The 26,347-nt window shown below is 44.7% G+C and overlaps 1 protein-coding gene across 3 annotated transcripts in view; it reads left to right on the plus strand.

Annotated features, from left to right (window-relative positions):
* Positions 1 to 26,347, plus strand: part of macrod2 (mono-ADP ribosylhydrolase 2) — a 382,263-nt gene that overhangs the window by 112,181 nt on the left and 243,735 nt on the right. For all 3 annotated transcript variants that reach the window (XM_084021577.1, XM_084021576.1, XM_084021578.1), the window contains exon 4: positions 2,335 to 2,364. In XM_084021577.1, the coding sequence (XP_083877703.1) occupies positions 2,335 to 2,364 (30 nt within the window). The remainder of the gene's footprint in view (positions 1 to 2,334; positions 2,365 to 26,347) is intronic.

Genomic DNA, 26,347 nt, shown 5'->3' on the forward strand with positions numbered 1-26,347 from the left:
ATGGTGGAGGATAGATTCCCCAGCTAAACAAAGGCTGGGAGTGCCGAAGCATCTTTTTTTTCCATCACAGAAAAACCTGGAGAGGTGCTATTGTAAACATGACAGTGGCTTGTCAGTGCATCCCTGTTTGAGTTGCTGTTTTCTCGCGCGTGTATGTTATGTACTCGTACTGTATGCGGGCGCGCACCAACACGCGCTCTCACTCGCACTCCTAACAAAAGCCCTTTGAAACTAATTCTGCAGTGGGAGGGCTTTCTTTGTCCCCGTGCCCACTCGTATGTGTGGCGCTCCAAACCAGAACAATGCCACGCCATAATGGTGCCACAGAAAAAGGTGAGCAAACTCCAGAAGTTCCCCTCATACATCTAATCAGGCCAAAAAACCCCCCCAAAAAACAACTGCCGTTGGACCAGCTCCCCCTTTTAGTGCCGCTTCTTCATTATCTGTTGCTCGAGCGCCAAAACGCTTTGGAGAAAATAATAAGCTTCTAATGGGGGTGGCACTCGCTGCTAATGTTAGCCAATGATGCAGCTGGAAGTGAAGATCATTAAAAGCATGTTGCAGTGTATGATTTCTCCCAGTGCCCGCTGGATGAACTACACTTCAAACACACAGGCTACCTGCACCCAAATGAACAGATGTACTTTAAATCCCCTCTAATCTTTTCTCCTCTCGTGTGCGACGGATGTTTCTTCCTTTTTAATGATGCGATCTCCACTTGGAAGGCTGAACGCCACCTTCTCTTGAACCGGTAAACTACTGGTTGATGTTGTCACACAGACGCACACGTTAATGCTGTGAGCGTTTGGGGGACTAAACCGCCTTAAAGATGACATAAACAGTGAGCTTCTACTGGGAGGCTGTTTCTGCACGTGTGTTTCACGCATTAGAACGACGCCTCGCTCTTTAAGATCACAAGTCTCGCACTGACGAGCTCCTCCTTGGCTCATTTCAGACAGTTTGTGTGATCCGTAAAGAAACGACGGCCGCAAAGCCGCCATGGCGGCAGATACGGGGATTACGGTAACTGAACTAACTAACTAACTGAAGAAGTGACCCTGAAGGAAACAAGTGGCCGCCATGATAAGAGCCGTTTGAATCCTCTAAATGCAAAGGAAAGGAGCTCCAATGCTTCCTTTCAGAGCTCCTTTTGCATAGGATGCAACAGACCTTCCTATACGGAAGGAAAGGAGATCACGCCGACCCACAATTCTTTGCAAGAGCAACATTTAAAGTTCATGAAAACACACGATATGTGCATTTATTATTAAAATTTCTTTCATGCAGACATATAGTAATTGGAATAGTGATGATAAATGTGTGTGGACGGTGATAATTATTGAATGGTATGTTTTATTTATTTCAATCATGTTACAAATTTGACAAAAAACGAAACTAAAACCACAAATGAAACGTAAATACAGCAAACGGTCAAACAGGAAGGAGGAGCTGCTGGACCTGAAGCCGGTCAGTGAACCAGCTGTTGATAAAACCAACATGTGGAGAAGTGGACGACGCGTTTTTTGTAGTCCATTATTGTTGTTTTTCCAGCGGACATGCACGTCATCAGCTGTCAATCATCAGCGGCCGCGTTATAATGACGTAGCTTACCGGTAGTGAAAGTCCGGTCGGATTCTCTGAGCACCGCGGCCGACTTTTCCTAAATCCTTTTGAGTTCTCCTATCGCCTTTCCTTAACCCTGTGACCTTTTCTCCAAAGGTCAAGGAATAGGAGTTAGGACCTTATTTTTGACTATTCCACTCCAACCAAACTGTCTCCAACTTCAGGCCACTGTGAAGTACTTTAAATGAGCCACGTTGTCTTATTGAGCGTAACCTTAAAAACTGTGTTGTATTGAAATTTGCTGCTGACTGAATCGCACCTTTTTGTTGCCAAATGTAGTATTCAAAGAAATATCACACTGTATCGGGGGATGCGATAAAGAAACTATTGGATGACATTCTTGTTGCTTCTTTGGATGTGTGTGGTGTTGTTGGAAGCTCCCGTGAAACAAAAAAAAGGAGCTGACTCTTGTTTTTGCCAGGTAGAGCTGTTCAAATGTGTGATGACGGCTTCAACTGGGAACGTGTCCCAAAAAGCCAATTTCAGGCTCCTCTTGTTACTTTCTACCAGCTGGATTGATTTTGTGTGCCTTGGAAATACACTAAAGGTTCCATGAATCATTCTGCTCTGTTGTAATTCTTCATTAAATAGGTGTATTTGTGAAAATATCACACGTGTGTAATTAAATAATCCACATTTAAGATCAAAATAAAGCTGACTATAGAATGCTTTTATTTTACTGATTATTTTTTCCCCTTTTTTTCTTTTCAGCTAACTCCAGTCTTCTGGGAGGAGGGGGAGGTGAGTGAACACCTTTTTGTTTTTCTGTACATCATCTCATTATTTGTTCCCCGTGGTATTAAAGCAATTATAGTCCGACTCATCGCATCCCATACGGCACGTCTATAGATCCCCGTGCGGGTCTACGGCAGACTTTAGTGTCTATTTCCCTTCAAGTGTCAGCGTCTAATGTAGGGCCAACCCTGCACCGCCACACTGAGGGATGGTCATTACTTTAGCCGCCTGCCCAATGACATCATCATCAAAGCAATGGAGGAGATCTGAGGGCAGCCGACCGTGGTGTGGGAATAATGGGCAGGGAGCTCCGGTAGGATGATGCTCTCCAACACAACTGTCCGTTTTCCTGAAATTAACTTTTTACAGCGACATGATTGATTTAATAATTCTTCAAAAAAAAAAAAAGCACCCGGTTAGATGTTTTAATTTAGAGTTTTTTTGTTTTTTTTTGATGATATGGTGGAAAATAGTGTGACTAGGGAAATAAGGTCACTGCTTCAGCTCTGTCTGTTTATCCATCTGTGTTGGATGTCACTTTGAATGTGTCAGCGTCTCCCAGCCGGGTCATTACACACATCTATTGTCATTTTTATACATTTTTAAGCTTTCTTTAACAACTAATTAAACTACTAAACAACAGCGTGGCATTAAAGGTGAGTCAGATATTCCATTTCCCTGCAGTACAAGTCCTGTATATTTAGTGTTTTAGCAAAAAAAAAAGTTGGAGATTTGTTCACACGTCATATTTGTTGTTTTGATTAAAAAAAGACAGCACATGCGACGTAATTATGCACTTTTTTTCTCTTCTTTTTATTTGGATTTGAACACCTGGCATGAAATATGAGTCATCAGAGGCGAGGGATGTTCATAAAGCACAACTAAAGTCCCAGCATGGTTAACTGCTCACTGCACAACGGCGTCCATGTTGACAGAAATCCCATCACATGTAATCACGCGGCCCGGCGCGGCCCTCATCTCATCTGATGCACCGCTGCAAACTTTCCCAGCCGTTCCCAATCTGTACCGGTGACACGATGAGGTCTTCAGTCGCCGTGCAACCGTCAGAGGAAAAACAAAAACTTCAGTGATTGAGGTCAGAGGTCACGAACGCGCGTCTCCATAACAAAGCCGAGCCCTGTAAAGCAGGTATGCCGTCCTCCTGATTGGTGTCTCCGCCGCATGTCGCCTCTCAGTATTCATTCGCCACGTATGGAGGAACGCAAGAAGCAATTTTCTTTGCTGTTATTTTTTCATTATTGTTTTTTTTGCAGCGAAGCAGCTTTTTTCTTTTTTTTTAACACTTCGTTGATTGACCCTCGGTCCTTCTTCAACTATTAATAGGCGTCGCAGATTGCTCCGTTTCAAACGCGGCAGCAAAAAAAAAAACCTCACCAAAATGAAGTTGAATTTGTGCTCCTCGACGCCGCAACTCCAGATCTTTTTGTGTCAATTAATGTCGTACTTTGCGAGAAAACATTTCAGCTGATTGTGACCTGCAGCTGTGCTTATTAACTCGGGAGGAATTCTAATTGTAGCTGGTGACACTTTTCTTTTTTTCCTTTTTTAAAGCAAAGCCTCCTTTCATTCTTAATTGACTTCCAGCTATGCCGTTCCCTGTCAAGTTACTGACACAAGGTCAATTAACTGTAAAATGCTGCGGCTCACCTTCCCTTGTGCTAATAATGATTGTGTTACTTGATTATTTGTTGCGTGCGCGTTGTTGTGAAGCTCGTTTGGCGCATCCTAAAAGAAATTAGGGAGATAACCGTTATCTACCTTTTCTAGTTGAAAATGTTAATCCCCCCCTCACCAAAAAAAAAAACACAAAGCTCTACACTTTTTGTCTTTTATCTCCACAAAAGCAAAGAGGGGTTTTTATCTTCCCGTGCCTTTATCAATACAAGGTGGCTGCTAAACCTGTAAAACTCTCCTCTCTGCTCTCCCCCCTCCTATCTGTGGTTTGGCATGTGAAGACCTCCTGCCTTGGTGGCGGCGAGGATCGATGTGAAGAGGAGATGTGCTCTCATACAGGGGCCCGCCTTATCTCCCAGCTGTTTTCTCGGGGCTCTGCAGAGGGGCAACTTCACAACAGGACGATCCATCATGTTGGCCTCACGCACCTGAGCCATGTTTAGTTCTCACACTTCTGGAGGAGGGCCCGCCCCCCCCGTCCACCCGCCCGCCCACCTGCATGCTGGAAAGTTCCCCACTTTTAGAAGTTTATGTTGCTCCCCTACATCTTTCGGGAGTGCAGTTTCACCTCACTGTATATCCTATCATTAATTCAAGTGTGGTCACAGCGAAGCCGACGATATATTTATTTAGCCGTGATGGTTTTGGTGGCTTGCAGCCGGAGCAGCGTGTGTGAATAGGTTGGAAATACGCCCCGGGGTTGAGATTTGTCCAGTCCCCCATCCCCAAAAACCCACGATTATGTTCCTAGCATTAGTCACACAGACAAAAAAGAAGGTTCTTATGCCCTGATGCTCTATTAAATCCTTAGAAATCACTGATGGGAATTCTCTCCGGGTCGTATGTCTTCAGTATTATGTATACAATGGGGTTAACCAAAATAGCTCTGTTATCTACGTTAGACATGTTGGTCTCGCTGGGATTTCCACGCATAAATAGAGGAGAAATAACAATGATCTCTGATAATAGCACGCTAAATGAGGCCTCTGTGAATAGAGGGTAATTATGAATGGTACCAGGTTGCTCGTGTGATGTGTGTCACGGCGTGACTGGAAGCTGGCACCGTCCCAAAAGGATAGACCCAATGTAAACATCATGTTGTCTATCTTGTCGCTTATTCACACACACACACACACACACACACACACACACACACACACACACACACACACACACACACACACACACACACACACACACACACAAAGTGCACACGGAGCCATGTAATGATACCATGAAGCCCCGTGTAGCCGCAGAGAGGGAGCTCTGCTTGCCTTTGATGTCTCCATCCAGCAGGGGAATGGGCTCATTAGCATTCGAACCAGAACTGTTGCCCATTTAGCACGAGGCTTTAACTAGACCACCCAAACAAACCACTCTTCTCAGGTTGGTGCGCTCCAGTCAGGCAGCGGTAAGTCCTGACTCGGGCTAATTTGGCCCACGGGCTACCGTCACCCACTGAACTCGCCGCCCTTTTGTCATCACTTTGCATTGCATGGGGTGTTGTGGCGTCCCCCCCCCCCCCCCCCCCCCCCCCTAGCTCTCCTCCCTCACGACTTTCCTAAACTGTGATGTGACTCATAGCAACTCCCGACGCATTCTAATGTATGAGATTAATTATGCTTGTTGCGATTACGCCGGTTTGCTTCTTTGCCCTCCTCTGCAGACTCGCAGTGATGTGGCGATGCTAAGTGGATGTGCTGAGAAAATTATGTGTATACTAGGGGTGGGAATCACTGAGTAACTCATGATACCATGATATTTTTTGCAATATTTTGCCCACAATATAACATACAACATAACAATATCACGACTCTGCGATACGCGATATATTGCAAGAAATCATCCACGATATGCATCACGATATCTGTGTATCTGAAAGAGGAAAAAAAAGCAGGAATTAATAGTATACTGTATTCACTGCATTGTGGTGTCAGTTTCAAGATAACGTATCGCAACAGGAAGTATCGCAATATATCGATATTCAATATATTGTCCCACCACTAGTATACAATATTCACATTAAATTAACAGGAGCATCCTGGCTCTGGCCTTTTCAGTGAAATAGGAGAACCTATTGTACCTTTTTATCTGACCACAGAAGATCAAAACATCCGCAATTTCAGCATAACTGCAGTAATGGCTCTTCCTTAAAAGTGGTCCAGCAGGCTTTGTAAAAAAAAAAGAAGAAGAAGAAAGAAGAAGAAAATGTATCCAGTTTCGGACATGTTTGGATAATCCTTTATCAAGATTCCTAAGTGCTTTGGTGTGCTTATCTCTATCTGCATTCGTTATGCAAAGAGCTCTGTTTTCTTTTCGTGTCACCTCCAGGTGAACCATTATCCTCTGTCTGGGTCCTGCCCCAGGCTTGTTTATTGAGCAGATTGGAGGGGGTGGGGGTATAGGTGGAGATATGGGATGGTGTTGTGTGACGCCTTCGAGGTTAGATGGCCTTATGTCCATGTCGCGACCATGTCAGCCCCCCCCCCCCCCCCCCCCCCCCCAGAACGCCCCCCCCCCATATGATGCATCACTCAAAGATGACATATTGTTCTCATAACTCACACTTTGCCTGACTGATGGTCCTCGGTTCACAGATGGTAGTACCAGCCGTTAGCATAACTTATCACGGAGATATGGTATTTCCCCGTAGAGTAGCCTAAATAATGTAAAATGATAAATGGAATGCGGAGATTCCTCCGTCAGCGCGGTACCCTTGGGATTCACTTACCTCTTATATATTTAGCAGGCAGTTAGTTACACTCTGATCGAGGTCCAGCTTGTTTTTGTGCTGTAATGGACCATGTGCAATAGAGACAGCACTGATATAAACGTCTCCTGCTGGAGGTGAACACACAGCATAAAGACGTTTGTATTCCCTTTCTTTGTCTTTGTCTGATTAATACCGTCCATTTACCTTTACTAATTGTGTTGCCAGATGTGTGTCCTTTTGCATCGGCTTGAGCCGGTGACATTTCAATAATTAAAACAAAAATAAATATTTGAGTTGGCCCCCGTTCTTGCATAAGCAGAGCAGTCATTTTGTAAATTGCATCTACTTAGTAAAATTATAAAACAACTTTACGCTACACATCCCAAGTGTAATGCACTTCTAAGTCATGCATTAACACTGTAGTGTTTGCTGCCGTCCAACTGCTGCCTTGCCTTTATTAAATGCGTGTCCCAGTATACTGACTAATATACCAGAAACTCCACTTAACCACACATTGACTCATTATTTGCATCAATAAAGTGTTTTACAGGAAGACTTTGATCTATTACAACTGTGAAGTCATTCGCCTTTACGTAATTGAAGTTATATATATATATATGTTATATATATATAGTGACATCTCAGTGGAAACATCAGTCATTTGATTGAAACATGATTAGGTGAGATGCAGTGTACCGCCATGCCGTCAGATCATTTCCCCCAATTATTACAGATAGGGCGTCATTTAGAGGGCATTGCGCTGAAATTAGCAGGACAAGGTCATCGCGTGGGCTGCAGTCTGCGGTGCCCGAGTGGTAATGGGAATTTCAGCGTGAAAGCTCCCTCTAATGGCGTCTCTGTCTCCCTCCTGCCACCACAGAGAACCGACCACGAACACCCCCTCCTCCTCCTCCACCTCCTCCTCCTCCTCCTCCTCCACCAATCAGCAATGATGGATGGACTAATTGATGCAGAATGATTGGGCCATTCATTTCATCCTACAACAGTGGGTTCCATATTTAGGATTAGCATCGCATTCTAATGGGAAGGAGAGAGGGAATGGTCAGAGTCGACAAACAGGGGAAAAAGAGAGGAGCTTTTTTTTATTTCGATGCAGAGACTAAAGAAGGGGGAGGAAAAGACACGGAGCCAATGAGCGGCGTTAACAGGGACTGGCCAGTTGTGTAATGTTGAGCTATGAGACGTGAATGGTTCCAAGGCAGTTATGGAGAGGTGCGTATCTAAGAACGAGAGGAGGCGATGGGGGCGCACAGCCGCCACGCGGCCTGGTATCCCTCTCTCAGCCGATGAATCATTCATCTCTGTCCTCGCGTATAAATCAAGCTGCTGGCCGTCGCCCGCGGCAGTCACGTCATTAGCTAGTTGACGGCATCACTTGATCTCTGGCACTGCAGCGCTGGTGAGGGAAAGGGCCTAAACAGCACACGGATCAGCATATCAAACCGAGTGGAGGTCGGAGTCCGGCTGTGGCGAGCTTCGACGTTTTGAACGCGTGTCCGAATGCCGACTTTCATCCGTATTTGTGCCGTTGCCACGTGGGTGGTGCACGCTAACGAACTGTGTTCGGAAAAATACGCAAAGTTCCCCCTTTTTTTTAAATTGGTTTCCTGGCAACCACTCAAGAGTGTATGCAGACTTTCAGAAAGCGTCTGTATCATTCAGTGCATTTGAGTTTGTTGTTGATCGTACTTGACAGCTGGGTTATCCTCAAGTGTTAAACTGATTTTTTTTTTTTAACACTATAATTTGAATGAATTAGCGGCGATGCATATTCCAAGCGCTTTTCCGATTTTTAGAAAATATAAGCTGATTACAAGGCCTTTGTTTACAGGATAAATGTAAATTTCTGTCTTATTCTTAAGCCATAAAGAGTATTAAACAACACAGTTTTCAGCTTAGCTTGCAGTCGATTTAAAAAAAATGGAGAGGCTGAGGAGGAATGTGGGGTTTAATCTCAGTGATTGAGGATTGCTCCAGAGATTTTTGAGTACCCTGCCTACCTATTTTCAGTTTAATTCTCAGACTCGCATGGAGTGTTGCTGCCACTCAGGCTGGGGGGGGGGCATTTAAGGTGGACTCCACTCCTCTCGAATCTGTCCCATCACATATCGAACCGGAGGACTGAGAGAGTCTGGAGCCTTATCAGCTTGCAGTGCTAGCTCTGCCAGCTGCAGCTCAAAACCTTCGGGGCAGTAGCCAAGCCTCGAGGCATCCTCCGAGTGCCGTTACATTTCAGCTCAGTAAAATACAGTATTTGGAATTATCATAAAGCTATGTGCATTTTTCTGCTTTTTTACGTATGTTTTGCCTGCAAGGGAACGACACAAGCATACGGAAGGTCTTGACTATTCAGAATGTGTGATATTGTTGTAGGTTCCTCTCCTTCCCTCGGGGTTGTTGCTGTAAACATATTGCTGCTGCTGGTTTTCTTTGTGTTTGACCTCTGCAGCCTCTCTCTGTCTGAGAGGAAACGAAAGTGGCCTTTGACTTCAATCAGGGGACAGGAAGGGTGAGATTCTGCAGTCCCACACCACGTTCTTCCCCTTCAACCACCTACTTTAATTCACTACGCAGCCCCAGTTTAAAAGATCTTCCTCCCCTCATTGTGCACAACGTGAGAATACCAGCACGGGGCTCGGGGAAAAAGGGGGGAGGGGGGCAAGGAAGTGCCAATTTAGTTCTCCTTCCACACTGCATCACAGATGACCTCCCACCGCACCCCGAACCCTCCTCCCTGCACCGGCATTTCTGGGTCAGTTGTTGGGATTTTAGACAACTCAAAGCATTACCAACCTCGATGTCGGAGCACATTTGTGTCCAGCCCGGGCTTTGTGGTGGCTGTGTTTTTTTGGGGGGGTAGATCCCTGCACTCGGGCCTGTCAATGTTCTTTTGCATGCATGTGTCTGTGTGTATTACATTTATGGTGGCCGTGTGCGTGTGTGTGTGTGTGTGCGAACGCATTTGCGACTCTTATTCTGGGATAACTGGATGCTGAGCTGTCTTGTCAGTTGACTCAGTGGTCAGTTTTGGTCCGGCTGCCCCCCAGCAACGCGGGATGGAGTGATGGGATCTGACAGGGGGGGCAGTTCTTAGCATGCTTACCCCCCTCCACCCCCGTCCCATAGTCTCACCAATCAAGGCAAGGCTACTACAAGGACACCACAAGAGGCTCAGGGAGCTCAGACACATGCCGTTTGACATGCCAATATACCAATCATGTGAAACCCTGTTATTTTCACCCCGTTCGCCCCGGATTGCTCGCTGGAGAAATTCATGCAAAATATATATGAGGGAGACGGGACTCTTCCAATAACAGACAGGTGGAGCTAACGATGAAGCGGAATCCAGAAACACATCCTGAGATCTAACAAAATCAGACTTCTTGAGTACGAAGGCAGTGTGGACGAGGCTTAGTATGAAAACTACTGCTTCTGTTTACTCTGAAGTCTAAGGAATGTAAGGGGCTTCCCTCCCCGCCATGCACGCTCTCTTTAACAGTGGCGAAGGTAATGGGGGACCCAGTGGAGATCAATTGAAGAAATTAGCAGAGCCATTGAATCAATAAACAGTCCACAAGCCAGGCAGGGTAACCTTGTCCCAACAGCCGTCGAGACAAACTACTTTTGTAGTAAAAATATGCAGTGTGCTGATTACTGTGGTGTCTCATTATACAAGTACTTGTGATCCTGCGTGGTTATGGATCGGTTCAGTATGGAGCGTGTTCTGTTCTATTTTGAGGCCACACACACAATCGGTGGGAGGCGAAGCCACGCTGGCGCTGATGTTTTTGTATAACCGCGGCGGTTACTTCATTCTCTCTCCGGTTTTTTGAAAGTAAATGTACAAATGTGCCATTCTGGCGTGTTAACTATAGCTGGCTAATGGCCCTTCACCTCATACAGCGGAGGTAGCCGTGCACGCTGAGGGCCTCCCGGGGTTTTTGTGCTGCCTAAACACTACACGCCATCATTTCACGAACCACTACGCATCACAAAAGCATAACACACCGAGGGCTGATTGCCTTCGAGTACCTAATGTTTACCGTAGCGTAGGGGTGGTGTATAGATCAGGAGGCGTCGCGATGATAATACTAATGAGTCTTTGAACTAGCTAGAAGGATAATGTTCAGGAGCCGCTTGGTGGCTGATTACTGGCACTTCTTTGACACTTCCTGTGCACACGCTGACCTGCTACGGTGGCCTTTCGCCAGCCAGCAACAAACTGTCGAGCCTTTCTGCATCTCTCGTGGGGGCAGCCTAGTTAGCCGAGTCTGACAGGCCGCTTGCCTACAAGTGAGGCTTCAGCCCACAGAGGGCAGAGCAAGCTCCAGAGGAAAGCTGTCATCTTTTTGTCAGACCACAGGGAAGAGGAGGAGTTTGTCTCCCTCTCTCTCCCTCCCTCACCCTCTATTTATCTTTCTCTCCGTGTCAGCTTGTTCCCCTGGTGAAGATCTTCACTTTCCCAGTGTCAGTGTTATGCTCCTCTCAGGCTGGCTGCACAGAATAAACAGGCGGGTGTCAAGAGGATGAAACGCACCGGGCGTCCCTTAGGTGCTGGGCCCCGTCGCTGCGTTAACCCCCTCTCCTTCCTCGCTGTTCGGCCTCCTGAGGGCCCACAGCAGCCGTCGCAGCACGCCAGCCGAGAGTGACACCGAGACAGCCGGTCGGATCGAAGTGAAAGACGCTCCACGTGTCCTTCCTTAGGGGAGAGATGAGCGTTTATACCGCAGGGATGATGCCCGGCACTCCACCTAATCCTCTTTTCCCCGACACTTCATTATCACCCTCACACCGCCGACACAGCACGAGTGTGCAGACGAGATCTCCGAGGATAGCCATGCAAAAGGTGGGGAAGGAGCGTTGTGGAAGAGTGACGGAGGGATAAGCGGCGTAAAAAAAAGTGGTGGAGGTGGAGAACAGATGTCAGACGTAGTGGGTGGAAAACAGTTTGCATATCGTCTCATTTTCCTTTTTGCATATTCATGCATTTTCACGACAGAAGCAAGTAGCAGGGGAAACTGTCAGGGGAGGTACTCTTCATCAAACACCACACTTCACTAATGCAATATACAGTTGACGAGTTTAGTCAAACAATAGGCTGGCTTTGCAGGGTGAACAACGATGTCAAAACAGTAAAGATGTCTATGTATAGAGGTTCCAGGTGAAAAACTGAGCTCTCCTTAAACAAATGAATATCAGTGTTTGTGTTCTTTGTTGTGTCGAGCATGTGCAGAGGTGTCTGCTGGGAAGAAGATTAATTTATGAGTGGGAGAGTGCAGCAAAGCTATTTGAGCCCACTGAAACATGTTGGCTCTCTACTGTGAGACTCTCATTAGCACATGCCATACTTGATGGAGGAGCATACTTAGCAGTAATAATGGGCATTATAGGGGGTGGTATCAAGACGTTATTTTCAGAAAGCTCTAATTAAGCTTTTTTTTTTGGGGGGGGGGGGGGGTTGTTTTGCTGTGGCTTCTGTGTAGCACCCGACTGTCCAGCGTCACCGGGAACTGCTTTCTAAAGCCTCGGGTAAACGTGCTGCTTGCCAGTCGGTTTGTTCCGGCCTCCCACGTGGAGGGAAAATAAACAAGTTCATCAAACAGTGTGAGACGGAGCTCCTCGCCGCTAGAGTCCTCCCCCCCCCCCCCCCCCGATGAAAGGGCGATCGGCTCAGTGCCGCGGGAGCCGGCGTGTTTACAAGTGGTGGGGTGGTGGACGGACCGCCGCTTCGCTCGGGGGAGATTAGACCTCCGAGGCCAGCTGGGACGTTCCCACCACCAGCCAGGTCCACCTGTGGAACCGCAAACAAGACCCCGTCCCCACCGCCGATCACAGCACACTGACACATTCCCAGGCCTGTGTGTGTGTGTGTGTGTGTGTGTGTGTGTGTGTGTGTGTGTGTGTGTGTGTGTGTGGGGAGGTGGGAGTCTGTATGCAAGTGGGTGCGTGACTATGTTGGTAGCGGAGGTACGATAATGCACACAGCTGTAGTGCTGATTTCTGGTTGTGTGTGTGTGTGTTTGACCCCTCCTCAAAAGGTCAAGGTACTGGTTGGGTTAGTGGTAAAGCAGTTGGCCTTGATGTCATTTCCCCAGCAACTTTCTACCTTTTTATCTCCCAAAGTCCTCTCAGTCAAATTTTTCTATTAGTTTCTTCCAAATTCTCTGGCAATGCCCCAAAGATTAGGCCCACGTGCTTTTTCCACAGTAGCTGTTTTCAGACACAGTGTTCTGTGCACGGCATAACCCAAAGAAGAAAAAAAAAGAAGAAGAAAAAGTAAGCCTGAAGGAAATATAGTGTGAATGTGAGCCTCAGCTGACAGCCCCTGGAAACGTGTTTCTCCCCCTCAGTGGGCAAGCGGAGGAAACCTCACCAAGCGTGACGATAACAGAATGCCAAAACATGGATTGGGCCAAATGAGCTGTGAACGCAAACAAAGTGGCGAATTTGTTCTGTGGCGTTCGGGGTGGACATGTGTCCCCTCAGCATGTTAAATACTGCACACGGTCTCTCTGACAGGCAGCAACAACAAAAAAAGAATAATTAAAGAGAGATAAACGGAAACGGACAGAAGGCAATGAGAGCGGAAACAAAGCGCTAATGACGATGTCAGCCCAAGGTTGTGTATGTTAATCTCTCGTAGCACTTTGGAAGCATTTGTATGGGGATGATTGTCTGGAGCCCACCTGAGATCTGTCCTTATAGTTCATTTTCAAAGCCAGAAAAGTCTGAGGAATCTGTCTTTAGGTCTGTTTATTAGAGCCCGACCGATAAAGGATTTTGAAGGCCGATACCGATACAAATGTTTGTTGATTTAAAAAAATCTGATATTCCGATATATATCGGCTGATATTTTTTTTTATTATTTCAGAAACGCGTAACAAACATTAACAGATTTCCCTAAAATTAGTTATTTGTAGTTATTTATGAGTCTTCACCAAATTAATATGATAATGCAGTTTAAAAATAAACTTGTTTATTTTATTATCACAATGGAACAGCGGAACATCAAAATATATTAAAGTTCTGATAAATAAAATGTATAAAAATACAAACTTAAAGTCCTTTGAACAAAAACACAATAATACCAACAACCAAACACAAAGTTACCAGCATTAAAAGACTTGGTAAGCTTCATAAATATAACTTCGAACAAGACTGGAGACAAATTCTGTTAAGTTCTATAAGGGTGTTTAGTCCGTTTTTATTTTATTTTTTAAATATTCATTCCTCGGCCATTATAAATGCCGATACCGATAGTTTGGAAAATGCCTAATATCGGCCGATATATCGGTCGGGCTCTACTGTTTATAACTTCATGTTAACTTGTGTCCGACTTGTGTGTTATTTCCTGGACCAGAGCCCATCTCTGTCTTTGCTATCCTGGAGTCTGGCACAGCTGTTAAATGTTTTATTTACTGAGCCTTGATGAGATAAGAGCCGAGTGTTTCTGGAATATCTGTCTGAGGACATCAGCATACCTCAGTGTGTGTGTGTGTGTGTGTTTCTGCTTCTTTTAAGTGCTGATTGGTCATTTGGCATCCATCCCCCAACACCTAAATGGACTCCTAGAGAAACCCTGGGAAGGCCGTAAACATCAGCAGCCGATAGCAGGGCTGGTCTGAAAGGGAAAAAAAGAAAATCCTAATAACAGCCAACTCTTGAATGGTTCCGCTGGGCTAGTCTACAAATGGATTTTCAAACTTTTAAGCGTGCTGCTGTTTAGCTAGGAGCTGCACATTGTTGTATGTGTGCATTGTTTTAGCCGCTCCCTTTCCCTCCTGTGAGAACCAGGCAGACCAGTGAAGGAAGCAAAAAGGGCCAAACTGCATGGAAAATGGATCTGTGCTGGGTGGCTTGTTAATTCCCCAGCGTGCCTCCTGAGGTGAATCGCTCTCGACGCGGACGCTGCCTTTGATCATTCACAAAGCATGTCGCGGCGAAGGTCTGCACCGGCACCCAACAGATGGTCATTAAATCATGCGTTTTATTTTTACTGCCCTTTTCTTTTCTTTTTTTTTTTTTTTTTTACATTCCTGCAAGATCTGGGTGCTTTTTATTGCTGCCATTTAGGATGGCTACCATGCTGATTGGAAACACGCAGGCTTTTTTTTTAGCAATGCCAGCGTTGCATGATGGAGAAACGATGAAAACTCCCCCCTTCTTCTTTGACTCTCCGAGCACGCAGAGGTGTAGGTGTTAGACCGGATTAGCCTGTGAATTTTTATCGATTACCGGAGCTGCTCCAACTACTTAGTTTGAGTTCTTAACGTTTCTTTAGAAGGGTAGAAATGTGTTTAAGGTGTAAATCTAATGTAAGTAATGTGCAGAGTAGTGTGGTCTTCTATGAGGAGGGGAGGGGGGTTCAACCCTACATAACCTAGTTCATCATCTGGGCAATAACGGCAGATTTCTCACCTCCAGTCAACTGTGCTCCTAAAGCTTGTTAATCTTAGTGTCAGTCAGCGTCACGGAGACAGAAATGCCTAATTACCTTTGCATGATTGGCCACCGAGCAGAATAGGAAATCCAACTTAATGATATATGTCTCTGGTGGGCATTTTAAATCGCCGACCTCCACCGGCTACCGCGGCAAGGCACGAGACAAATGATCAAATCTCCTCCAGTCGATGATGGTTTTAAGTCTGGAGGCATAGAAGTGGAAAAAGCTTGAGAGTACAACGGGAACATTTAGAGGAGATAATGAAACAAATGTTGATACAGAAGTTGTATTATCAGCAAACTGAGCCAGAGGATTTTAGAGGATCAAACTTCCAATGGGTTTCTTCAACATAGCTGTTTCTCAGCAAATATCCAAAGACTTGTTTTTATCAGTTCCCAAGTGTCACGGCGAAGCATCATCTAATCACTTTCCTAAAAAAAAAAAAAAAGGAGAAGCTATTGAAAATATTTGGCTGTTACTGCGGTTTAAAACCATCTGCTTATATTCTTCTCATCTAGAGGAAAACACATGTGTGCTTCTCCCCGCCGGTGTAAATATGCATTAATTTGCATCAAATGTAAATCTTTATTGCGGTTCAAACTGCTGCAAATGATATGTTCAGATCCAAACGCCTCCACAAACGCCTACATCAAATCACATTGTTGGTATTTCGTAGCGAGGATTGCACCATAGACCCATTTTGCTTCTGCGTTTTCATATTAACAGGCTAGATAAGGGACAAAGGCCGTGTATTATATTGGCATGGGGGGCCAAAGTTCCTGACATGGCAATTTGCTCTCTATTCTTTGGGGTGAGTGGCGACAATAGGCCGCTGTAGGCTCATTGGGTTCCCTGTGTACTGCAGTGTGAAAGCGGCTTGGCTTTTTGCCCATGGGGTCAGTGCGTGGATCTCCTACACCACGACTGATGAGCACTAATCTGGCCTCCTCGGCAAACACAAGCCTTTCTCTGTAACCTTCAAGCCGTGAAACGCAATTTACAGAGGTGGCGGGGGGTCGGGGAGGGGGGGCACGATGTCAACAAGCATGCAGGGGGGAGGGGTCTGGGAGTGTACACAACACACATTTACATGCACTGTCACAATCCCATGATCCCACGCTTTCAACGTTTGAACAAACTGCCCTTTCCCCCCGTATTCTGCAGGTTAGGGGATCAGGGGAAATAAATTGGATGTACCATGAATAGATTATTGTTGGAGAAAGCTGCCTTAAACGCTTTCACATTTTCATGTAAACGATCCCTGATGGGGGAAAACGGTATGTTACTAAGTCTGTTAACACTTCCGGTGTCTTGTTTGGCAATCAGCATTAAGCTATTATCAGTAATCAGCAAAAGTGTTTGCTGATATAGAGACTGAAATAGAATTATAACACACGGCAGACGTGTACAATCTCATAGAACAGCCCCGCAATGAACCGCAGTTTGTGAATATGACTGAATTTATTGCTTTTTGTATTGTAGTTTTGTATTTGCATTCTGAGTGGATTTTGTTTTACCAGCGTCGAGTCACAGAACAAATATATATATAATATAATCACTTTAAATAAGTAATGCTTGTGTCCAGATGTGGATAAAATAATCTCCGTAGCTCTATCTGTTAATTAGAATAATATACATGCCCTTTATAAATATGTATGAATTGAACGCGACCTATTACGTGTTTGCTGAAACAATAATTAAAGATAAAACTATTCATGTTCTAGGTTTTTTCATGGCTGGCAGATAATCTTGGACGTGTCTGTTTTGTTCTTTTTCGTACTAACCATTTTGGGCGAGGGATTTGTGTTAACTCCTGATTTGATATTCATGGAAATGCCTGCACCTGCATATATCTGTTAGGAGCTGCACTCCCCTCATGCAGCTAATACTGAAGTTGATTAAAGAATTTAAATGGTCCATTTAACCCCCGACGCAGGCGAGGCCTACCTGTGTGAGAGTACCATTACTTTGCAGTAATTCCTGCAGGCTGCCGATCCAATTGATCCCCCCTCAGCCATCAGGAAGTTTTAGTGCTGCTATGTGTGCGCTCAAAGCCCAGTTTAATAAAGCCAGCCGGTCACGAGTCGTTAAAGCGGAGGAGAACAATAAATAAACAGACCTGCTCTGCTCCTTCCTCCCACTTCCTTCTCCTACACACCTCCGCGTCGTCGACCACGTGGCGGACGAGTCCGGCGTCTCGTCACGGCTGCCTTACAGGAGTCCCTCTGCGGGTAACACAGCAGGGTGCTAAGGCTTTTCTCGCCTGTGAAACATACACATTATGTCATAATAGAAAACATATGTTTGTATCTAACCCCGGCGTGCACAGAACACCGACGTTTTTAATCATTATGCATAAGCAGGGTGGTGGAGGATGTTTTATGAGACTGCCGGCACAACGCAGGCCATCAGCGAGGCAGATTGATGTTGAGGAGCCTGGCCGATGGAGATAGTTTATCTGCTGCAGGCTGGGATATGAAATCTAATCACACGAGTGCCAGGTGAGGAAGTGCAGCCCACAGATGAGCCCCGAGAACGCACTCGTATTCGACAAATGGCGATGGGATTTCTCTCTGCGGGGTTGAGACGGGGCGATGAGACGAGGGCCGCCTCGCTCCACGGATCCGTCTTTCAGGGAGAGCAAAGAGAAACGAGAGGAGACGGTGAGAGAAAGACCGGGAGAGAAATGTGGAAGACTTATCTGAAGTAAGAGCACATCAAATATTCCCAGCAGCCCAAAAATAATGAATCTTCTTGACCCATTTTTTTTTTTTTGTTGGGTGTTGTTGATTGTCCACGCTGTGATTGGACGTCTGACCCGCTGGTCTGTTTTCCTCTCGGCTCTGGTCCGCCAGGCTTCCAAAACCAGCACACAATGTGAGATAAGTGAGGTTCCACAACACCTTTCATTGTGGAATAATGCATTTTTATGTAGCATAGTACGTCCCTCCAACACACACACACACACACACACACACACACACACACACACACACATAGGGGTGAGTATTGGCAAGAACCTCCCGATACGATACGTATTACGATACTTTGGTGACGATACGATACGTATCACAATATTGCGATCCCATGAAATTCACTGGAATAAATATTGAAAATAAAATGAAAAAGGATGAAGTAAGAGACTTCACCTCGACTCTACATAGCATGACCCACTAACACCCTCCCTCGACCCCCCCCCCCCCCCCCCCCCCCCCGCAAAAAAAAAAAAAAAAAAAAAAAAAACTCGGATCGTAGCACTGTTACTCTTGAAGCACTACTTTACTCAGATGAGGACCTAACACTTGTTCTATTTTTAGCTCTTACTGCATCGGCAATGATACGTCGTGGTTTCTTTGTTTCCTTCTTTTGACAAATGTACTTATTGTAAGTCGCTTTGGACAAAAGCGTCTGCTAAATGACCTAAATGTAAATGTAAATGTAAGTACTGCATTCACAACTCAACAAATCTTTATTTTTGTAAAAATCGATCTTTGGAGTTGAAAAATGTATATTGTATTGGGCGGCAAAGTATCGCGATATATTGCCATATCAATATTTTTACCCACCCCTAGGAATAATGCATTTTTGTTTTGCATAGTACGTCCTCCCAACACACACACGTATATATATATATATGTGTGTGTGTGTGTGTGTGTGTGTGGGGTAACCCACAGCTCAGCACCACTGGAGCTGCCGGGGCTTCAGTCCTGAACACTCCATGAGATTTTAGTGCTCTTCAATCTCAAGCACTCGTCTAGCCTACTCTTCTATTCTTTGACTCAAACAATGGGAACCATCTCAGTCTTTCACATCATCTGCAGCTGTAGCTGTGCCCCATTTTTTTTATTTTTTATAACACATCATAATGTTTGAATTTAGATCACTTTTATGGTATGGCTATAATCATGCACAAAGCACCAATACGGTTGCCAGAAAAGCAAATGTTGGCGTTGTCTGCAGACCACAGGCCGCGTTGAATGTCGGAAAATACTTTTCATGACATCAGCGTCGTATCACACTCGTGGTTAACGCTGTGAAATGATTGGATTAGGATGAGAGAACAAAACTGCCTTTAGTGGACTTTATGTAACAAGAGTAACAACGTTATGTAATAAACATTAAGTCAAGGTTTACTTTTGGTTCCACGTTGGACATGAGCAGCGGTCTCCTGGGTGAAAGTCTTGTGTGGAGCATAGTAGTCCTTAGTGGACTTTCCTCGCTCCTTATATTCTTTATTATACCATAACTTTAATTGAATTTTCTATAATGAAACTGATATATATCGTCAACCTTCCCTAATGGGCTGTGGAAACATTCATCTTTTGATGTAAGACCCATAGATTAATGCATGAATGGTTGAACTGAGCGAGTGAATAAAAAGCGGATCTACACACAGATAGACAGAGGAGTTGTTTTTGTTTTGCTTGTGTGGTTTGAACCTTCCAAATTAGAAATGGAGGACTCCCACTGTCGAACTGTGCCGCGCGTGTAGACCACCACGCGTTGCCCGTGGAGACGCCGGCTGCTCTAGCTCCACCAGGAGGGCCTATTGCTTATCGAGGTTCACCATATCCCCCCAAGATCCCACCACGCTCTGCACAGGAGCCCTCACCAACCAATGGGAGAAGGCAAAGGCAGTGCCAGGGACATGATTCCTTGCCGGCTTTCCACCCCGACCAAGCTGCCAACTGTGTTTGACGAGGCGCCCGGCCAACACAACACAAACTTTTAACCCTTGATTCTTTGCACTCTCAAATCTGGTATTTTGAAGCAGACCAGATAATTACCACATACTGCATATATACCCCTCCCTCGCAGGCCCGGTGGTGAACCCTGGCAGGAAAGTAAAACATTGGAAACACAACAGTGGCTTTTTATTCTCTCGTGGATGTGAAAGTATTTTGTAGCTCAAAAACGGCGTCCTTGTGTGCCGTTGCTCATTTTCTGCTCGACAAGTTAATTTGTTATTTCAACAATAGAAACGGGAGTTTATAGTCTCAACTGCAAGTTTCAATACAAGCGTGTTGTTCATTTCTTCCTTTCTGGTCCCATTTAGAGTGAGATAGATGGGTGTGTGGCCACCTGGTGATTGGCAGGTTGCTAGCACCCTGTTGTCTGGTCTGGCTTGATGATGCAGTACGCTCTTTTTCCTCTTAATGCGGAGCCCCTCACTATGCATCACCACTGTAGCAATAACAACACAAAGAACACATTGCCGTGGTATTGGTGCAGTAAATCACTGTCAAATTGCTTCTCCACAATTTGATTGTAACACAGAGCACATTATTCTGAATTGTAAATGCGCGTGGAGATTACAAGATTACAAATAACACAGTTAAACCAGCATCTCCTTATGTACTGGACACATTTTATCAGCTGTGTTTTAAGGCACACTTTTTTTTTATTGGGATGTTAAAACAGCAACGTACAGGAATAGCCATTAACAAAGCCACTTCCCTTCCATAAATGCATTTCTTACTAGTGGTTTCTATTCCATATAACATGTTTTTGAATGTCATCTTATGAATATTTATGCCGTAAAGCTATTAAAATGCTTGAAGGCACTGATGCGACATGAAAAAAACTGAAAAAAGACTGGCCAAGAATAATGTTTTATTCTTTTTTTCAAATTGAAACCATGTACCAGTGGTGAAATACAGGCTACTATGTTATGCAACACATTCAGACTCCTCAGTTAATGGCCTGGTAATCATTGTGACAGGACGGGGACCTTATATGGCGACCTGTAGTTGCCATATATGGTCTTGTGGTCATGTCACCCTTCCTCCTCTTTCTCACCTTCTCTTCAGAAGAGTGCTATGGACCCAGTTGTAAATATCTAGAGACAGAAAAGGCTTTAGTGCCCTGAGTCGAATGTATTTGTGAGAACATGAACGTGTATTAGTACAGCGTACCGATGTGTAATCATCCCACTTGTCCCCCGGTTCTGTATATAGAGCGAGTGTGAGAGGTCATGAGAGTGACGGTGACCTCTTCACCTGGTCGGAGACACAGCCATCGCCGTCGCCGTCGCCATCAGATCTCTCCCTGCTGGACATGTCTCTATCTCCTCTCTGCCTGTCCGGCATTCCTGCCCTTCACCACCCGTCCACACATCCTTCAGGGCTCCCGCTGATCTGCCGACCTCCAGCTCGGCTGCTATGCCATCCGTTTGCCAACAGGGAGATTGTTTTTCAACCCCCCCTCCCTCCCCCTTCCCCTTGAAATTTTAGCCTGGAAGATCAATGTTGCAGCTGGCTTGAAAGATGGCAGTCCGGGGGCCACGGAGGGACAGAAAGAGGGTGAGGTCAGGGTCTTCTCCCAGGCTCCCTGTGGTGTGTTTAGGGAAAGATAGGACACTCTGGAATCACTCATTTCCCTGACAGCCGGGGTTTAGTCTTTAACCAGGGCCTGATAAGGCCAACTATACCCTGCTTGGTATTTTTAGATGCTTCCAGCCATCAACTGGTAGCAGCTATAAAGATAATCAGTACTATAAAGATTGTTTTTCACAGTGCTGCTGGGTAATATCCCCCCAAACAGTGACATTACCCTCCTACTTTCTCATTAACTAATCTTTGTCAGAGGAGATGAAACTGGAGGATGTGTTTTTTTTTCTCTCCACACACCCATCCCCCCCCCACACTTTTTTTTTCCCATCCTGCCTTTTCAAAACTGGACTGAAGCAGAGCGATTTCATGCTTTCAGCTTAGTAATGGCATTATGCAAAATTCCATTACCCTGCAAAGGACACTCCAATGTGTGGAAGCAGGTCAAGTGCTCATTTTAAAAGAGGGTAACTGTGGAGTCGTACAAAACAACACAACAGCCGTGTCTTCCTCACTCTCGGCATTAAGAGCCATTTAGGACGGAGGCATTTCAGCTGGAATGATGGCGCGCAAAAAGGTTTCTTGGAACTAATGGTCATTGTTAGTTTGGTTTCAGGAGCCCACTAGAGCTCCCATACAATATTTCCCCTTTACTCACTTCTTTCACACACTCGGCGTGTTAAGGTCCCGGCGAGATTGTGGTGAATATGGCATAATGGAGACTCTTTGTTTGCTCAGGTGCAGGTCCTTCACAATGGGTGGATAATAGAGGGAACACTTACGGGACAGATGCTTCCTCTTCATCTCACTCCTCGGTGTGACCCTCTTAGGAAGCAAAGAGAGACGAACGGAGCACAAGATCACTTTAACTCCCCCCAGTTCCTTTCCGCGCTTAAATTAGCCGTTTACTCGGGGAAACTTTAATCTGACGTAAGTTGTTTGCATTTTCCCGAAGCACCAGGGGACCTTAAAAAAAGTGTGTTGCTCACAAACTCATTTGCATAAATCAATCAACCTTTGTTTGGCACAATAAATGAAAGGTGTCCCCACAGCTCGATGCATGTTCAATAACACCAGCAGGGACGTAAACAGCCGTAGACCTGGACGGCAGCAAGCGGAGGCATATTTTCTCCCGGTTGCCGCATGGCACACTTTTTCTCAGCAGTGTTTATTAGTTATGGGTCACCTTGAAGGCAGAAGAGAGGATGGAGGGCAATCAATAGCTAAGCCAATAAGGAAGCAAGAGGCTAAGGTTAAGAGGGTAATCCGTGATGGTAAAGCAGGAAATCTATAAAATAAATGATTTTTCCACTTCTGCAGGATGGAGGAAGCTATTTATTGGAACGGGTTCCAGCACACACATTGAGTTTTCCTTTTTCACTTTGGTGTAACCCAGTGGGTTACACCAAAGTGAAAAAGAAATAGACAAAAACTATGCAATTCAACCTGAGCAGATGGCAATTTGCTGGAAGCAATACAAACACCATTACTGCATGTCTTTCTAAATCCTTCACTAAAGTTTCCACAACAACGGTGTATCAGATGACAACGTAGAAACAATGTGGCGACGTGAATAGAGCTGCTCGTATGGGGAAACCTACAGAGAGTTATGGCCTGAATCCGGGGCTCCCCTCGGCCTCGCTGGGCTTTATAACGAGTTTCAGCTCATCGTGTTTCGTTCTGTTCAGCCGCCAGCTTCACTGATTCGGTTCACTCCTTTCAATCTTGCAGCGTTGTTTCCCGCCGCAGAGGAAAAGCTTCTAAACAGGACTGAACAGAAGACAGACGGACACGGAGACTAGCTGGTGAACTGGGGGTGGAGACCAAAACCAGAGCTGAAAGAGACTTTATATCAGACTTTAATAAATCAGAATGTGAGTCCAGGTTACACGACTCTAAGTGAGGGATCAAGACTGCTGGATGTGAAAATAACTGTTTGCTATTTGCACTTTTGATGCATTATAATGCATTATAACATTACATAAAGTAGAAAAAAACATTAATTCTATGCAAGAACACCATTCAAATAGAAAAAAACGTCAAAAACATAACATCAAGCAAACGATACCACTAAGTTTATAGTAAATAATTGATAATCACATCAAAATCCATTGTAACAAACATAATAATCCATTATGCAAAGAATGTAATGTATTGCAACTATGAGAATTATGATGCATTATGATCCTTCCAAAAATACACAGTTTCTACCTTATAATTATTGTTAAAGGGCATTTTAAATGCGAGCGCTTATAACTATAATTAGAGTATTAAATGCAGATTATACCACATTAAGAGTGTGTTATAAATATGTTTATTATGCATTATAGACCTGGGCTTCATAGAACGTGTTAAACAAGTTTCAACTGAAACTGACGCATCCACTTAAAAACAAACACACAGCTAACCGACACAAGGCCACTCGTCTGCCTCTGAACAGCGCTACACCTCCATGTGGGGTGAATGCCTTGCTCAAAGGTAACTTAACGTTAATGATTGGCAGAGGGAGGACTATTACTCTTTTATGTTGCCCTGTTTCCCCAGACGGTCGGGGAATGTGAACGGTGACCTCCCAGACACGATGCTGCTCCTCTAACCTTGAGACCGTTGCAGAAAATGAACTTTCCACTTCTTTGAAGCTTACGAGCACTAACTTTTATGAGCCTGCAATTAATACCAGCGTGAGAACAGGTCTCTGCCTGTTTAGGAGTTTAGTAGTTACAAACTACCCTCTTAAATGCCTAAAAGTGAGGTGTCTCCTGTCTTTTCCTTTTTATTATGGATGTTGATAAACTGAGTTTTTTAATTGAGCAGCGGGGATGAGGCACTAATGTTTGTTTTTTTCTGCAGCTTATATTAAGTGACTCAGCATTTGAAGTCTGACCTGTCGGTGAAAGCAACAGGGCAACGGTTTCCTCGGTAAATAATTAACACGGCTACTCCACCTTCTGCTGTGCTTGATGCATATTGATACGGGCAATTTGCTCTCTCATCTAAACAGTCGGGTCTCTTTTTTTGTTACATGTGGCCACGGAATCAGCTTGTTAGAGACGTTCCAGAATCCGGTTTCTCCTTGGTTTTCTGAGGAGATAGCAAGTGGATATCGCATGCCATGGACACTCAGGAATAACGTGTTTTCGCAGTATGCATACCATGACAGTATTGATGTTCATTCACCACAGGATGGCTGAAAATGTGTTTTTAAATCACACATAGAGGCGGTATGAGTCACGGCAGCTCACGGCTGGTTGAATAATCAGAACATTACAAAGAAGGCCATATCTGGACTCCTGAACACGGAGGCACCAGTAAGTATCTGGATGCTCCGGATGTCAGGAATGAATCATATCCTTTCATAGGCGTGTGCACATTAGTGTTGTTTTTGGCGGCCTGTTTTACTTTTACTTTTAGTCTCGTCTTTGTCTCAAGCTATCATTTTAGTTTTTATTAGTTTTAGTCATGTTCATACTATTTTTAGTCTAGTCAAGTTTCAGTCTGAGCTTTAGTCTTATTTTAGTCAGAATTGTCCGTGACTAATTGAGTCTAGTTTAGTCAAAGATTGCATTTAGCCAAACCCATTTCACAATTCAAACAAGGTTATCTTATTATTATATTATTGTTACCTTATAGACTCAAGAATACATCCATTCCAGACGCTCTGATTTGAATTTACAACATATTTACTTTACCAACCAAATATGTTATCGTCACACGACCAGCGTTTTCGTTGCGTCTCATTTTCCTCACATGATAAAGCTTCGTTGACGCCGATATTTAGTCATAATTTTTCATTAACGAAAGCAACACTTGTGCACATTTTGATCTGCAGCCCCACATCTTATCTTTCCAATGACACGGAGAATTACTAGTGCCGTCAATATATCCTGCAACTGAGAGAAATCATCAGCACACGGGCATCGATTCCACTCCTCTGCGTAGTAATCTACAACTCCTGAAATTAAAACCGTAGCGCAGCAGAACTGCAGCTGTGGTCCGTCTCCGTCGGAGGAGGATGACACATGCTTTGTCTGCTGTCTCTCTGGCCAGACACGTTTTTTTTTTTTTTTTTTCATTCTGACTGGAGGAGAGAAGCGTTTTGTTCTGCAGGCTGAGTGACCGGTCTGTAGCCGACTGTCAGCTCGCGTCAGTCGTGGCATCAGTGAGTGTCTCTCTTTTCGTGCTCCAGTCAGCTCGCTGCCGAGCTTCCAGGCCAGAAAGCCTAAGCCCTCAAACATCCCATTAGCACCTGCTAAGTCAACCCCGGAAACTTTTTGAGGCCAGTCTGACTTTGTGCATGTAATTATTCTCTCTCTTGCTGTTTAAACCCAAAGACCTCTTATTCCCTGTAAAGGCAATTGGCTAGGTCATAGAAGATTACAGACTTAACTTTTTTTTCCCTAATTCATTAGCAAAGTCAGTCAAATGTAACACTGACTTAAAGCCTCCCAGTTTTGTTTTCCCGGCGCCTCCATATATGCATATAATGTAATTATGTATATGCGTTTATTTGATAATAATAATAATTATTATTCTCTGTGGTAGACTAATCTATTTAAACACTCCAGATGCCTAAGATGTTCTTTTTTTACTCCTCTGCGATGCTGTAGCGGAGCAGCTTCCTCTCTGCAGCCCTCAGGGATTTACACCTGTCAAATCAGCCTCTCCATCAATTGGAAAAATTATAAAATATGTCTTTTTGGCACCTCGCGATGCTGCCATAGCAGACATTTATACCGCGGAGGATATAAAGGTTAGCGTTTTATTGTCATGCTTACTTATGAAGCTACA

Source organism: Eutrigla gurnardus, assembly GCF_963514095.1.
Source record: "Eutrigla gurnardus genome assembly, chromosome: 11".
Taxonomy (NCBI): Eukaryota; Metazoa; Chordata; class Actinopteri; order Perciformes; family Triglidae; genus Eutrigla; species Eutrigla gurnardus.